The 14,890-nt window shown below is 43.6% G+C and overlaps 1 protein-coding gene across 50 annotated transcripts in view; it reads left to right on the top strand.

Moving 5' to 3' along the window:
* SORBS1 (sorbin and SH3 domain containing 1) overlaps positions 1–14,890 on the top strand; it is a 249,911-nt gene that overhangs the window by 109,600 nt on the left and 125,421 nt on the right. For all 50 annotated transcript variants that reach the window (XM_031014952.3, XM_055352554.2, XM_055352551.2 and 47 more), the window contains 2 exons: positions 10,614–10,668; positions 14,236–14,301. In XM_031014952.3, coding sequence (XP_030870812.2) covers positions 10,659–10,668; positions 14,236–14,301 — 76 coding nt within the window. In that variant the 5' untranslated portion in view covers positions 10,614–10,658. The remainder of the gene's footprint in view (positions 1–10,613; positions 10,669–14,235; positions 14,302–14,890) is intronic.

The raw sequence follows: 14,890 nt of genomic DNA, 5'->3' as shown, positions 1-14,890 counted from the left end.
GACTATGGCCCTACCTTGATTCTCCTGAGAATCCAAAATGCTTTCATTCATGGCCTCTCACTGGTAGACATTGTATAGCGACTGCTTCAGAAGAAAAATGGCTCTGTGTCCTGGGCTTGTGTTTATTATTTTGAGGTTATATATTTATGATTTAAACAGAGTTAAGATGTCTTGCTTTTATCTCATGAATTTCAGAATCTGCCCTATTTTGAGTTATCTGGATTGTCTAAGGAGAAGGCTCCAAATGTGCTGAATGCCACAATTAGACAGCTTTGTTTTGGTTCTGTAGACACAACCATATTTGGGAAACACAAATAGGCCAGTTTTTGCATTTAAGACTTGTCTTGGTTAACAATGCATATTTTAGAAACTGTGTGTGCCCAGAGTTTTACATATAAAGGATTTGAGAAGGAGTTCAGGGCTCTGGAATGCCATGAAGCTGGGACTTGGCAGTGAGCAGGCACTGGGAGCAATGGGGGTAGTTTGTGTGTTGTCACCTGGCAGTTCCTGCTGACTATTTTAAGATGAAATGTTTTGGTGCGATTGCTTCTTTAGGAAATCTGGCTGAACAGTCGAGTCCGTTTATTGCCCCCTTCATCCTCCTGAGGAACTTCGTGGGAGTAGTTTGGCTTTCATTAAACAAAAGCAATCACTGATGGTGAATGTTAGAATCCCACAAGTTCCGTGGAAGATGGCATCAGGTGGCTCTGCCATGTTCTAATGGACATGACTGTCGGTGGCATTTTTAGCTTGTCTCCTAGAATTTTTTCTTTCAGGTTCTAAATATTACACAATTGCATATCAAATGTCACGTAGGAGCTAAAAAGGATATTTGTCATTAGCAAAGAAATGTATTATAAGCACATTATAAACAGTTTGGAAAATAGAAAAAAGAAGTTACCCATAATTCTATGCTACCACAATCACTATTAGAATTTGGATATATTTTCTTTTTACTATATACATGCGTTTTGCCTATTATATAATTATAACCACAGAGCTGGGCACAGTGGCTCATGCTTGTAATCCCAGCACTTTGGGAGGCTGAGGCAGGCAGATCACCTGAGGTCAAGAGTTTGAGACTAGCCTGGCCAACATGGTGAAACCCTGTCTCTACTAAAAATACAAAAATTAGCCAGGCGTGGTGGTGTGTGCGTGTAGTCCTAGCTACTCAGGAGGCTGAGGCAGGAGGATCGCTTGAACCCAGGAGGCAGAGGTTGCAGTGAGCAGAGATCGTGCCACTGCACTCCAGCCTAGGCAACATCTCAAAAAAAAAAAAAAATTGTAATCACAAATGTCACACAGACTTATACCCTGCTGTAGTCACCTAATCTTATGAGAAGTCTTTTCCCATGTTGTATGGTCTATGTTAGTTATTCTCATAACTGTTCAACAGTCCCCACAGTGGGTATGTGGTCAGGTAATTAGCCCTTGTGTTATTGAACACCAGAGGATTTCAAGGCTTTCACTATTACTAATAAAGCTATGGTAAACATCTCTGTATGTATAGCATTATTGTCATTCAAGCTTCTTTCTTTAGACTAGATTCTCCTAAAGCACAGGGATACGAGGTGCATAGCTCTTGGTGTGTATTGCTGAAGATAATGATAAAAATGTAGTGTCATTGGCTGTGTAGGAAAAAGCCAGTGTCTTTGCATTTGCCCACATTGTTAGTTTTAAAAAATTTTTGGACTAATATAAGAAGTAGAAAAAATGGTTAGTCATTATTTTAATATATTTTTTAACTAGTTGGGTTAAGTAAACGTTTTCTCATAGATTTGTTTATTATTTGCATTTTGTCTTCTGGGAATCATTTCTTCATGTATCTAAAAATATTTTTCTTGGCAATTAGTATGATTACATTAGATTAAGGATATTAACCCGTCTATTTTGTTTGCTGCAAGCCATGCATTTTAATATGTTAGACAATGTAATATATAATTACAAATTATCTCCTAAATTCTGTTTGAAGCACAAATAATACTGCATTTATAAGACTTGAAACTGTTTGGGGGGCTGAATTTGCTTATTGGGTTGGAAGTCAACATTTTATATTTATTTAAAAGCTCCACTCAAGTATAAAAGGTAAAAAAATAAAATGATTGCAGATTTATTGGTGGTGAATGTTCTAGCTCCAGATCTGCCCCTTCTCTGGCATGGACCTGGAACGAGAGTTTGATATTGGTAGTGGAGTTTGGGCATGGGCTTTCTGAATATTGTGATCATAAATAGGTCTTATTAAAATGAGTTCTTGGCTGGGTGTGGTGGCTCACGCCTGTAAATCCCAGCACTTTGGGAGGCCGAGGCAGGTGGATCACTTGAGGTCAGGAGTTCAAGACCAGCCTGGCCAACATGGTGAAACCCCATCTTTACTAAAAATACAAAAATTAGTCAAGGTGGCACATGCTTATAATCCCAGCTACTTAGGAGACTGAGGCACGAGAATCACTTGAACCCAGGGGGTGGAGGTTGCAGTGAACCGAGATTGTGCCACTGCACTCCAGCCTGGATGAGAGGGCGAGACTCTGTCTCCAAAATAAAAGAGTTCTTCATCTTCATGACTTTTAATAGGGATCAAAACCAAAATTATTTCTAGCCAGTGTAACTACAGAAAATAAAATAAAATAAAAAGTAGATGAAAATAAAAACCTTTAGTTTTTGTTGGGCCAATGCATCTGGCTATTGGGATTGGCCTTAAATTTGGGGAGATGAGGGAAAGGGCATTAGTGGGAAGCAACAAGGTTAAAGGCTTAGAAATGGGAACTCTTGTCAGAATTCAGTAGGAATAGCAAGTGTGGTACATGTGGAGTTTAGGGCTCATGGGAGGATGTGAGGGAGATGAGACTGGAAAAATAACTGGGACATGATCCTGCAGGGTCTTATGGCACATTAAATTAGGACTTGAATTTTTAGATCAGTGTTTCCAAAAGTGTGACATTTGAGGTGATTTTAGAAGGTATGTCATTGAACATTGGAAAATTTTGGTATTTACTCATTCCTTATTCTCTCTGTCATGCAGAATTTATTCCTTTTCCTTTTGTGCTCCCATGACACTTAAGCCAGATTGCTAGCAGAAGGGTTATCCCATTGTGTTATATTTAAATGGACCACATCTGCCACCCTACAGCCCTGTGTTGGCCTCAAAGACAGCAATCCTGTCTGATCATGTTGGTCTCCCCTGGGCCAAGCACTTTCCTGGGTGCAAAGTAGGTACTAAAGAAATGTTTTTGAACTGTATCATCAGGCCTGTGTTTTAGATATAATATTCTTTCCGGAAGCTTTGCTGCCTTTCCCTTGCCCGCCATACTGCCCAGCCAACCCCTCTTGAGTGTATAGGAGCCCTGCGGAATTTTTTTCCCCATTGAAATTTGACCCAGGTTGAAGTGAAAGTTGGGGAGTGCATAGGTGGGTGCCAGCACAGTGGCTGGAGGGGGCTCATGGAACCTCCTTCCAACACAGCTGGAAAACCAGGAAAATGGGCTGGGTAACCTATATAGATGCTTCTGGTTCTAAAGAAGTGAGCATGTAGTTGGAACAGAATAAAGACCAGCTGAGGGCCCTCTGGCTCCCTAAACTCCTGAAGAACTGCAGAGGCCCTGTTCTAGAAGGATCCTCATGGCCCAGTGTAAATCAGTTTACAGTGACACTTAGAAATCAAGACCAGAAAGTGGGGGGAGGAGGAAGGAGTTAACTGTCTTAAATGCAGTGGAAAGATCAGTGAAGCCCGGACCAGTGCAGAAACCGTTGGACTTGGCCATGCGTGTGCACTGGAAGCCTTTCTGAAGGCCATTTCAGATAATTGGTTAGAACGGAAACCGAGTTGGAGGGACTCCAGGAGGAAATGAGAGGATGTGGAGGATGGCCTTTCTGATGTGTTTTCCTATTGCTCCCTCTCCAGAAACATTGGTCTTTTTACAGAAACTTCGTGCTTGTTGTGTTCTGAGCTCCCAGGAGTGTCATGGGATTCTAGACTGAAGTTAATGTCAGGGTCAAGTTTATCCCACTTTCTTCCCCCTTGAACGGAAGTATCAGCGACTCAGTGTTTATCCTTTCTGGCTTTCTGAAGAGCCTTCTGCACCCTTTGCAATAATGTAGAGGGTGCATTTGAAGAGAAGTGACATTAATAGAGATTGAGAAGAGAAGGAGCTGTTGAAAAATTGGAGAAACGTGGCTCTGCTAGTGGATCTGCAAAGTACAAAGAAATAAGGCCAGGCATTTATTCTGGGGCTCTGTGCGCTGTCTCTATTCTTTTCAAGCTGTTGGAAGTAGCTGTACGTATATAACATCAAGTCCCAGATTAGATTTTTTTTTTTTTTTAAATACAGGGTCTCACTCTGTTACCCAGGCTAGAGTGCAGTGAGCAATCTTGGCTCACTGCAACCTCTGAGGCCTCCTGGGTCCAAGTGACCCTCCCACCTCAGCCTCCAGAGTAGCTGGGACTACAGGCGTGCACCACCACACCCAGCTAATTTTTGTATTTTTGGTGGAGACAGGGCATCCCCATGTTACCTAGGCTGGTCTTGAACTCCAGACTCAAGCAGTCTGCCTGCCTCAGCCTCCCAAGTGCTGGGATTACAGGTACGAGCCATGGCGCCCAGTACCAGACTGGGTTTTTTTTGTTTTTGTTTGTTTGTTTGTTTTTGTTTTTGAGACAGAGGCTTGTTCTGTCACTCAGGTTGGAGTGCAGTGGTGCGAGCTCAGCTCACTGCAACCTCCGCCTCCCGAGTTCAAGTGATTCTCCTGCCTCTGCCTCCAGAGTAGCTGGAACTACAGGCGTCCACCACCATGCCCGGCTAATTTTTGTATTTTTAGTAGAGATGGGGTTTCACCATGTTGTCCAGGCTGGTCTTGAACTCCTGACCTCAAGCACCGGCCTCCCAAGGTGCTGGGATTCTAGGTGTGAGTCATTGAGCCCGGCCCAAGATTGGATTTTAAAGCTAAGGCATAACCAGCATTTTGTTCAAGTGGGGAGCTGGCTCCCTTTTAAGGAGCCATGGTGGAGTTAAGGAGGCTCTTGATTATCTTGAAGGTAAGACTCTGAAGTTAGGTTCTGAAGGTTAAACAGAGGCGAGAGCAAAGGCCATGACTGAGCACCTCCTGCATGCCCAGTGCTGAGGATGGTGCAGTTTTCCTTTCCAGATATTTACAATCTATTGTTGGGGATGGGGGAGCTATGGAGGCAAAACACCATAGTGCATAGGAGAAGCTGGAGCATGCTGGCTAGGAGATTTAAAGGCTGTTTGTTTTCCAAGAACCTTTGCAGGACCTTGAATTCATTTTTACAGACATACTCAATTTCTTCCTAGTCGTATATCCCTAAACTATCCATATAAGGACCTTCTTTCCTTTCCCAGTAACCAACCCATATTTAGTTGATTGTTTTTCAGCTGGAAGCATGAGTATAACTTTGGCTTTTTAGTAATTAATCACTTTGTGTCATCAAAACTTATCTTAGAATTATAGGGTCATGGAATTGGCGGGGTGGGGGGGACAATATGGAATGATTAATTATCTGGATGCTTTCTTAACAACTCTGGCCACTTCACATCTTGTTCTTCTCGTGGAATGTCTGTGTTGATGCCGTGGTACTTTGACCAAGTATGGCAGGTCCAAGCAGCTCAAAGCGTGGAATGGCGGTTTGACTCCCCGCTGGCACACCCAAGCTGTGACACTGCATAGGTTCCTGCAACTCACTAGGGGAATTTACTGCCCACTTGCAGTTGTGTCATTTTGCCACTAGATGGTACACTGTTCGTCCTTTTGGCTTTTACCCAAAGGTGCCTGGCTCATTTGGAGGGGACTTGTAAGAGGCATTCCAAAGACGTGCCATCATGTACTCAACCAAATCAGGCTCTTTACAGCTTAGTTTTTAAATAAATATTAAGTGTTAGAGGTTTTTATGTAAAATAAACTCTCAAGTTCTCATCTGATTGTAATGGCCCATATTATCTCTAAATAAACAGCAGGGACTAGACTATGATTTTCAAAGCTTTCAGTGTTCCAGTCAAGCTCAATTTGTGTAGTTTCATGGATGCGTCCTCACTGCCCAGGCTCTGAGCACTTAAGGTTGTAGAGACACAACCACTGCCGAGCCACTTGGGATTCAGATCTGGTCAGCCTCATGTCAGGAGAGAGGAATGAAGATTCTCCTCTTCAGATGAAACCTTGGGGACTTCTCCCTCCCATCTTCTGCTGGTCAAGGTTCTTGGGTGGCAGATAACCAGAAACCACCTCTGGTGAACTCAAACTGAAGAGGGATTTATTGGCAAGATCTTGGGTAGTTCACGGAGTTTATGGAAGGTTGGAGAACTGCACTCAGAACTGGGGCAGGAATTCCAGGAGGCTGAGTTGGCTGGGATCAGAGCCAGAATCAGGCCCTGGAATAGTCTGGATAGGACGTTGCTGCTGTTGCCACCACAGGGGAGGACTGGACGCAGGGCACTGTCCTTGGCACTGCTGCCGTTGCTGCAGTTCCTTTTCTTCAGTCAGCCCATTCATCCTCAGCACTTTTAATTTTATTTTAAACTATCCCTTGTTTGTTAGTATCACCTGCTGCAGATTTAATCACCAGAGTGAGAACACACAACAGAACCTGCTACTCAAAAAGTCCTCGTGTGCAAGAGCTGGTACTCACCTATGCATTGTCATTGTCACGTACTATCGTCATACTAGCTCTTAAAATATCAAAGTAGTCTGTTAACACCCAGGGTCCATTCTCCTTCTACCCTCTCAGCATCCAGCCATTAAATGGTTAATAGCAGGCACAGGGAGGGGCCTCCCAGAGAGTGCTACAACTGGTGTCTGCTCCAGTTGGTAGACATTTGTGGCAAAATGATGGTTAAATATTTTGAAGATTATCCCTGACTGTGTCTATTTTAGGTTAGTTTGTAAGTAAGGGGGCTGACACTTAGAAGTTAGTAGTTTCTATATTGAGAAATGTGAAATGTGGAAAGGGCTACCCGCATATGACAGTGATTACTCATCATGTATGAGTTGAGGTATCCTTTTTGTTTGGTTCACAAGACATCTCCATTCATTTCTTCTCCAGCCTAAGAATGCTGTGTGCTTTGTACTTGTTTTTTAAATTAAGACGAATTAAACTATACAAAGGGAATTGGTAAATGGATTATGGAGTGTTATTACAATGAAATACAGCCATTAAAATGATGGATATGCTGACTATATAGAATCCCAGAAAAATGTTCATGAAATACTTGATTTAAAAATTAGAACACAAAGCTGTCCAGATATTATGTTTACAACAACGTACATGCTATTTATGTATCTAAAGGCTAGAAAAAACTTATAAAAGAATGAAAATAGTTTCAGTTAAGATAGCTTCACAGTGGAAACAAAAAGATTTCTTCAATAATGCTTTAAAAATTGAGGAAAGGCCAGGTGCAGTGGCTCACACCTATAATCCCTGCACTTTCAGAGACTGAGGCAGGAGGATCGCTTGAGGCCAGGAGTTGAGGCCAGCCTGGGCAATAGAGAGACCCCCATCTTCACAAAATAAAAATTTTAAAAATTAGCCAGGTGTGGTGGTGCATGACTGGTCCCAGCTACTTGGGAGGCTGAGGTGGGAGGATCGCTTGAGCCCAGGAGGTTGAGGCTGCAGTGAGCCGTGATCACACCAGTGCACTCTAGCCTGGGTGATAGTGCAAGACCCTGTCTCAAAAACAAAAACAAAAATAAAAATAAAAATAAGGAATAAAAACCTTAACGTAATACAATTGCTCATGAAAATTATTTATAAAATAAAAGCATTTGGATGCTATCACAACAACCCTTTTGATCCTGGGAGGCAAACTAAGGTATCAAAAACTTAGGATTGGAAAACATGAGGACATACAGATAACAGCAGGTTGTGTGTTTCTCGATTGAAAGAACAAATGTTTCCACAGCTTAGAGAACCGTCTGTGGGGACAGCTATTGAAGGTCATAGATAGTCTCAGATGTATTTGACAGTGACAGAGGCAAAGTTACTGCTGATTTGGGCTGCAGAGATGGACTTTGAATGATTTCCTCTTCATCCCTAGCATTCTACTCTGTTAATTACAAGGACAGTAAGGCAAAGCAACCATCCAGAAAGGAAACCAGTGTCCAACTTCAGCTTTTTTAAAAGAAGAAGCTAAAGCATGTCTCCTTTTGCAGACCTTCATACCATATCTTCACATCCCTATTACAGAATTCGTGAACCGGGGGTTTTCTCTGTATCATTGCTTCTCACACCTTAAAATGCAAAGGGAGCACCTGGGATTTTGTTAAAATGCCCATTCTGATTCAGTAGGTACAGGAGTCTGAGCTTCTGCATTTTCTTTACTTTTTTTTTTGGAGTTGGAGTCTCGCTCTGTCACCCAGGCTAGAGCGCAGTGGCACACACGAACTTGGCTCACTGCAACTTCTGCCTCCCAGGTTCAAGCAATTCTCCTGCCTCAGCCTCCCGAGTAGCTAGGATTATAGGCACCCACCACCACACCTGGCTGATTTTAGTATTTTAGTAGAGACAGTGTTTCACCATGTTGGCCAGGGTGGTCTCAAACTCCTGACCTCAGGTGATCCGCCCGTCTTGGCCTTCCAAAGTGCTGAAATTACAGGTGTGACTCACCACGCCCGGCCACTTCTATGTTTTCAGTAAGCTCCCAGCTAATGTGAATGCTGCTGGCCTGTGGACCACACTTGAAATATCAAGGTTCTGCATATCCCGAGGACTTGTTTTTCAGATTGTGTGACCTTCAGATGTGTTCAGTAAGACCTTATTAGTTGAGGTATGTACAAGACTTGCACTTTGAAAAAACTATAAAACATTACCAAGAGAAATTAAAGGAGTCCTGGAAAAAGGGAGAGATAGGTCATACTCATGAACTGGAAGACTCAATATTGTTAAAAATGTTAGTTTTCCACAGATTGATCTATAGATTCAACATGATTCCAGTCAAAATCTCAACAGACTTTTTTAGGTAGAAATTGTTAAGGTGGTTTTAAACTTTATATGAAAATGCAGAGGACCTAAAATAGCCAAAATGATTTTGGAAAAAAACTCAAGTTGGAAGACTCACTGTATTAGGCCATTCTTGGACAGCTATAAAGAAATACCAGAGACTGGGTCATTTATAAAGAAAAGGGGTTTAATTGGCTCACAGTTCTGTAAGCTAATGGTAGAGGAAGCATCTGCTTGGCTTCTGGGGAGCCTCAGGAAGCTTCCCATCATGGTGGAAGGCGAAGGGGGAGCAGGCGTGTCACACGACAAGAGCATAAGTAAGGGTGGGGGAGGTGCCACATACTTTTAAATGACCAGGTCTTGTGACAACTCGCTATTGCAGAGACAGCACCAGGCCATGAGATATCCACCCCCATGATCCAAACACCTCCCACCAGGCCCGCCTCCAACATTGGGGATTGCATTTTAATGTGAGATTTGGGCAGGGACAAATATCTAAACTCTATCACTCATATTACCTGATTTCAAGGCTATGTAAAACTACAGTAATCAAGACAGTGAATTATCAGGTAAAGAGAGCGCACTGAAACAGAAAAGAGTCCAGAAATTGACCCAGCCATATCTAACCAGTTGCTTTTCAGAAGTGTTATGCTAAACGAGAGAAGAGACACAAAGGATTACCTGTACTATGATACCATTTATATAAAATCCTGGAAAAGGTAAAGCAATAGTAACAGAAAGCAGATCAGTCGTTAACAGGGACCTGAGATGGTACTTGGCTGTAGAGATACACATGGGAACTTTTTGGGGTGATGGAAAGGCTGTATATTGTGATTGCGGTGGTGGTTATAGGATGTATATATTTGTCAAAACTCATCGAATTGTACAATTAAAATGGATATTTTCGGTTATATGCAAACTATAACTCAATAAAAGATCTGGATATATATTAGGGCATTGTCAGTACAATTTCAGCTTTCTTTGAGACCCTACTAAATTAAGGGGTTATCCATTTGAACATCAGGGATTGGTTCCCACCTCCAGGTGGTAGAGTACAGTGCATAGGAACTTGGGCCAGAAAGTCAGGCTGTCTGGGTTCCAGTATCAGCTCCTCCACTGCAGCAAGCACACAGCTTCACCTGTCTGTGTCTCGGTTTCCTCATCTGTGTAAACTAACCTGACATTAGTGGTTACCTCCTAGGGTTGTGAGGGTCAAATGCATTAATATATTTAAAGCATTTAGAACATTTCCTTGTGCATAGTAAGCTATATATAAGCATTCAGTATGATCAGTAAGTTCTCAAATCAGTTTGTGTTTTGATTTTACCTCTTTCTCCTAAAATGTGTTTTTTCCCCTTTCCTTTACCCTCTCTTTAAACCACGTGCACTCATGTAGCTTGAGGTTTTTAATAGAATGTTAGAGCTGAAAGGGATCTCGGATAACATCAGCACCAAGTATAGGCAACAAAACTGAAACCAGCGAGGTTGAGTGATGTGCCCAAGGTCACAATAATATGTGGGTGACCACAAACCAGAAGCCTGGCCAGGTGACTCCTGGTTCAGCTCTGTTTTATCAAGGGTTACAGTGTTTGCATTTTTAATACTAACCATTGGGATTTATCGCGAACCTGCCATTCATCAATTGCATTGTGTGGTGTTTGTTTTTCTACAGAGCAGTTCAGAGCCCCAGTTGCAGACGACTTGTCCTGCCACCACCATGAGTTCTGGTAAGTCATTTTAAACTCATCTTCCTCTTATCTACCAAACTGGGCAGTTTACCCAGATTTCCCACGCACCCTGAAGGCCCCACTCTGGCATTTTATTTTTTATTTTTTGCCACCTGGGTGAGTGCCAAAGCTTTGTCATAAGTTGTCATCATCACTCTCATCACCTTCATGGTTAATGATTTTTTGAGTGCCTACTACTATTGCCAAAGAACTGTGCTATACACTTTACATGCACATTAGCCCTCTCTTTATTGAGATGTAACTGGCATACTATAAACCACAGATATTTTTAGTATACAATTTGATAAAATTTGACATATGTGTACACCTTCATGGCATTTCTTAATCTGGGTGACTGCAGCAAAAGTAAACTGATTGGCCATAATTGCCCAAGGATGTGAACTAATCTAATGCTTCCTTCATCTAGGCTAGTAGAGCAGTTTGCTCCCTCTTTTGCTTTGCCTTTGGTAGTAAAAGTCAAGACCTAAAGAAATAATCAGTTTTGAGTATTTTTAGTTTTGAGCTGAGGTAGAAAACGTGGGTTAGGGAAGACAGAGATGGGAACAGATCCCTGCTCATCATGCAGCTAAGAGCTGTCAGCTTTCCAACCCAGAATTGGAGCAGAGAAGTTTCCATCTGGAGATTCAGCCCCACCTAGGCTACTGAGCATGCCCTGGAGCCTCCTGAGACCTGCAGGTGGGGCAGGCTGTGGGGTGGGAAGTTGATCATGTGGATATCTCATTCCGGAGTCTCCCAATCCTGCAGTATTTCGTGAGTGTTGTCAGTGACCTCTGTGGATTAAAAATCACTCTTTTCCATTTATTTGCATACAATGCCCTTTTAGGCAAGTTCTGAGCAGGACAGTATGTAGTTCAGACCTAGGAAGGCTCTGGGGTGGAATAGCTGAGGCCCACACCCTGACCTCATTGTTTACTGGCTGCATAGCCTTGGGCCTGTGGTGGACCCTTCTCCTCTGCAAAATGGACATAATAAAAACACCAGTTCATTGGGATTTAGTGAGGATTAAGTGAGGCAATGCTTTTATTTATTTTTGAGACAGAGTCTCGATCTGTCACCCAGGCTAGAGTGCAGTGGCGTGATCTTGGCTCACTCCAATCTCTGCCTCCTGAGTTCAAGTGATTCTCCTGCCTCAGCCTCCCGAGTAGCTGAGATTACAGGTGCCCATCACCACGCCCGGCTAATTTTTTTGTATTTTTAATAGAGACGGGGTTTCACCATGTTGACCATGTTGACCAGGTCTCGAACTCCTGACCTCAGGTGATCCGCCCATCTCCGCCACCGTGCCTAGCTAGCCTAAGGCAGTGCTTTTAAAATGCTGAGCTCTGTGTCCAAGGCATAGCAAGTGCTTCATCTTTGGGCTCTTACTGTTATGAGCTGAGTTCCTCCCTGCAAAGCCAGGGACTTGGCTTCTCAGCAATTCCTTGAGTGCTTTTGTTGTGTGCGAAGAGGCCGTGCACCTTTTCCCCTCTCAGCAGGCTCGGGTACTGCCAGTAGCTCCTGCTTCGTAACTCATTTTTTGTTGTCTCCTTGGCTTTTTGCTTTTGTTGTCATTTAAAATAGGCCATGATGTTTTGCTTTATTTTGTTTTTAACTTTTTCTCTGTAGCCTAAAGCTACTTTCTCGTCCAGTGGCAGAACTGGCCTCACTTTGCTTTACTACTCTTGGCATCAAGGGCCAGAGAAGGAGGAAGGGAGGGGCCTTGGAAGAAGAGTATGGGTGTGGAAAAGCCCAGGAGACTTCTCCCCAGAATCTCTCTCTCAGGTGGGGGGTTGGAAGGAGGCGTTGCCTAGGAAGAGTTCAGAAATTCTGGAGCCTTTGACCTGATGATCCCACTCTTGGGAATTTCTATCTTAATTCCAAGGAAACAAAAATATCACCCACATGAAGGGGGGGTATGAGTAAGTACGTTATGTGTATTTACTTGATGGAATATTATGCCGCTGTTAAAATGGTCATTAGGAGAAAAGCAGCTACATGGGAAATATTTGTTTTAATCACTGGTGGAAAGAGCAGTGTAAAAATGGTGGATTCTTTTTATTCCAAGTTTGGGCTGGGCTGCCAGTCACTGGGGGAAGTACTTTACCTATGTGATCTTGTTACATTCTCCTGGAAAACCCTCACAGGTGGGGCGTGGTTTGCCACCTTCATTACACAGATGGAAAAACTGAGGCCCTGAGGGGTTAATAATATGGCTGGGATCACTCAGCTAGCGTGTACTGTTGCTGAATCAAACTCAGGAAGCTGGACACCAACATTGTGCTGCAGAGGTTTGAGTTTCAGGAGATGGAGTTACTAATTTTTAAATACCTTTCCAAAATTTCTTCAAGTTAGGTTGTTACATTTAATTAAAAGAAAGGAAGAACATGGGGCTGGGCCTGCTGGTAGCTCAGAGGCTGCCCCACACTAGCTTGGGGAGGCCTGGAGCAAGGCCTACAGTCACAGGAGGAACTAGAGCAGGTACTTGGATTTCTGGCCTTCTCACCAGCACCCTTCTTCCACCCATCTCAGAAATCAGAGCTCAAGGGGAGACTCAGACATCTAGGAGAATTAGCCTTCACCTATAGGTGGGTGTGGGCAATTAACAGGCCACAGCCTGTGGGGCCAGCATGCGGAAGCCCAGGCACCAGGTGGGGCAGTGGCCCTGCTCATGTATGGCCCACAGGCAGCATCCAGACTGGCCTGTCAGTGTGGTTTATAGCAGGCGACCCCCCTTTTGGGAGGCTGATTGTTAAGGGCCTAGGTAAGGTGACTTAGTCTCAGCCTAATGAATTACAGGGGTGTGGGACTAAGCTTCAGTCCCAGCATTTGGAGAAATAGAATATATATATATATCAGGAAACCCAAATGTTTATCCCATTTGGGGAGGAAGAAGATGAGCTGTAAGATGGGCAGACCAGAGTTCATATTTCAGCCTAGTGATCTTGGGCAGGCCTGGAATCCTCTCTGCCTCAGTTTTCTTATCTATAAAGTAGGCATTCCTAACTCCTAGTTCTGGAGGTCTGGGTCTTCAGGATAGAATGAGATGCTAATTATGGAATGCTAAGCATGGATCCTCACACCAGGCAAGTCAGTGTTTAAAAACCCATAGCTAGTCATGATTATGTTTGTAGCTTGGTTAACTTTGGGCTTGGAGGGGTTCCTCCAAGCACACATGTCCCAGGGCGACAGGGCCTGCCGGCCTTCCTTCCTTGGCCTGCCTTTATCTATTTTGGGATGGGGACCTGGGCGGGGCTTAGGCTACAGGGGAGCAGGGAGGATCTTAGCTTGTGTAACTGAGCAGAACTCAGGAAAGTCTCAGCCAACACAGAGGACATGACATCCGAGGGGAGCCCCAGGGATGCGTGGAATTTCCATCAGGTGAGAAGGGAGGAGGAGGCATTCTCGGCAGAGGGCCTCATAGGAACCAAGGCCTAGAGGTCTGAAAGTATCTGGGCAGGACCCCTCTGCTTCCTCCTGATTCTGACCCCAGCACCTCGTGCCACACAGGACTCAGTAAGTGCTGGGGCAGCTTACTCACAAACCTCATGCTCTCTTTCTTTCTTGCAGAATGTGATGGTGGTTCCAAAGCTGTGGTGAATGGCTTGGCACTTGGCAGCAATGGGCAAGACAAAGGTAAGGTTCTTGGAGAGAAGTCTGGATTGGTACTGGAAAGCATTTCTAAAGGTGCGGAGTATGTCAGGCCGGGGCCATCCCATCTGCCTGGTGCAAACATCATTGGCCTAACTAAGCCATAAACTGGTGACCTGTTCCCTACACTGATTTTCTGAGACCTGGAGCCTGTTGTTGCATTTCGGGAGTCTGAGGCTGCCATTTTCCCACTGTGAGGTATTAAAAACTTTCCCTAGCTCACAAGGATGCTGTGAATGACAGATCAGATATGTGGACCAAGGCATATTTCATGCCTGGTACAGATGGCATTTATCAGCCTGAAATATCCCTTGCTCAGCCTTTTACCTTCACCTGTAATAAACAGTGATGTGTTCACAGTCCTGTCCCTAAGGCAAGAGCCTAAATCATTAAAATAAATTATTTCAGTGGCATTAATTTAATGCACATCCTCTCATAGTTTCAGTTTTTAAAATTTTTAGGATAAAAGATTTAAATGTGAAATGAATGATGGATGCAGTGACCTTTGAGGTCCTGCTTAGCCTGGAAACTTTCATTCTGACCTCAGTGTGGCTGCACAGATAGCCTGGCTACG

Source organism: Gorilla gorilla, chromosome 8 (assembly GCF_029281585.2).
Source record: "Gorilla gorilla gorilla isolate KB3781 chromosome 8, NHGRI_mGorGor1-v2.1_pri, whole genome shotgun sequence".
NCBI lineage: Eukaryota > Metazoa > Chordata > Mammalia > Primates > Hominidae > Gorilla > Gorilla gorilla.
This window is presented reverse-complemented; position numbering and strand designations above follow the sequence as displayed.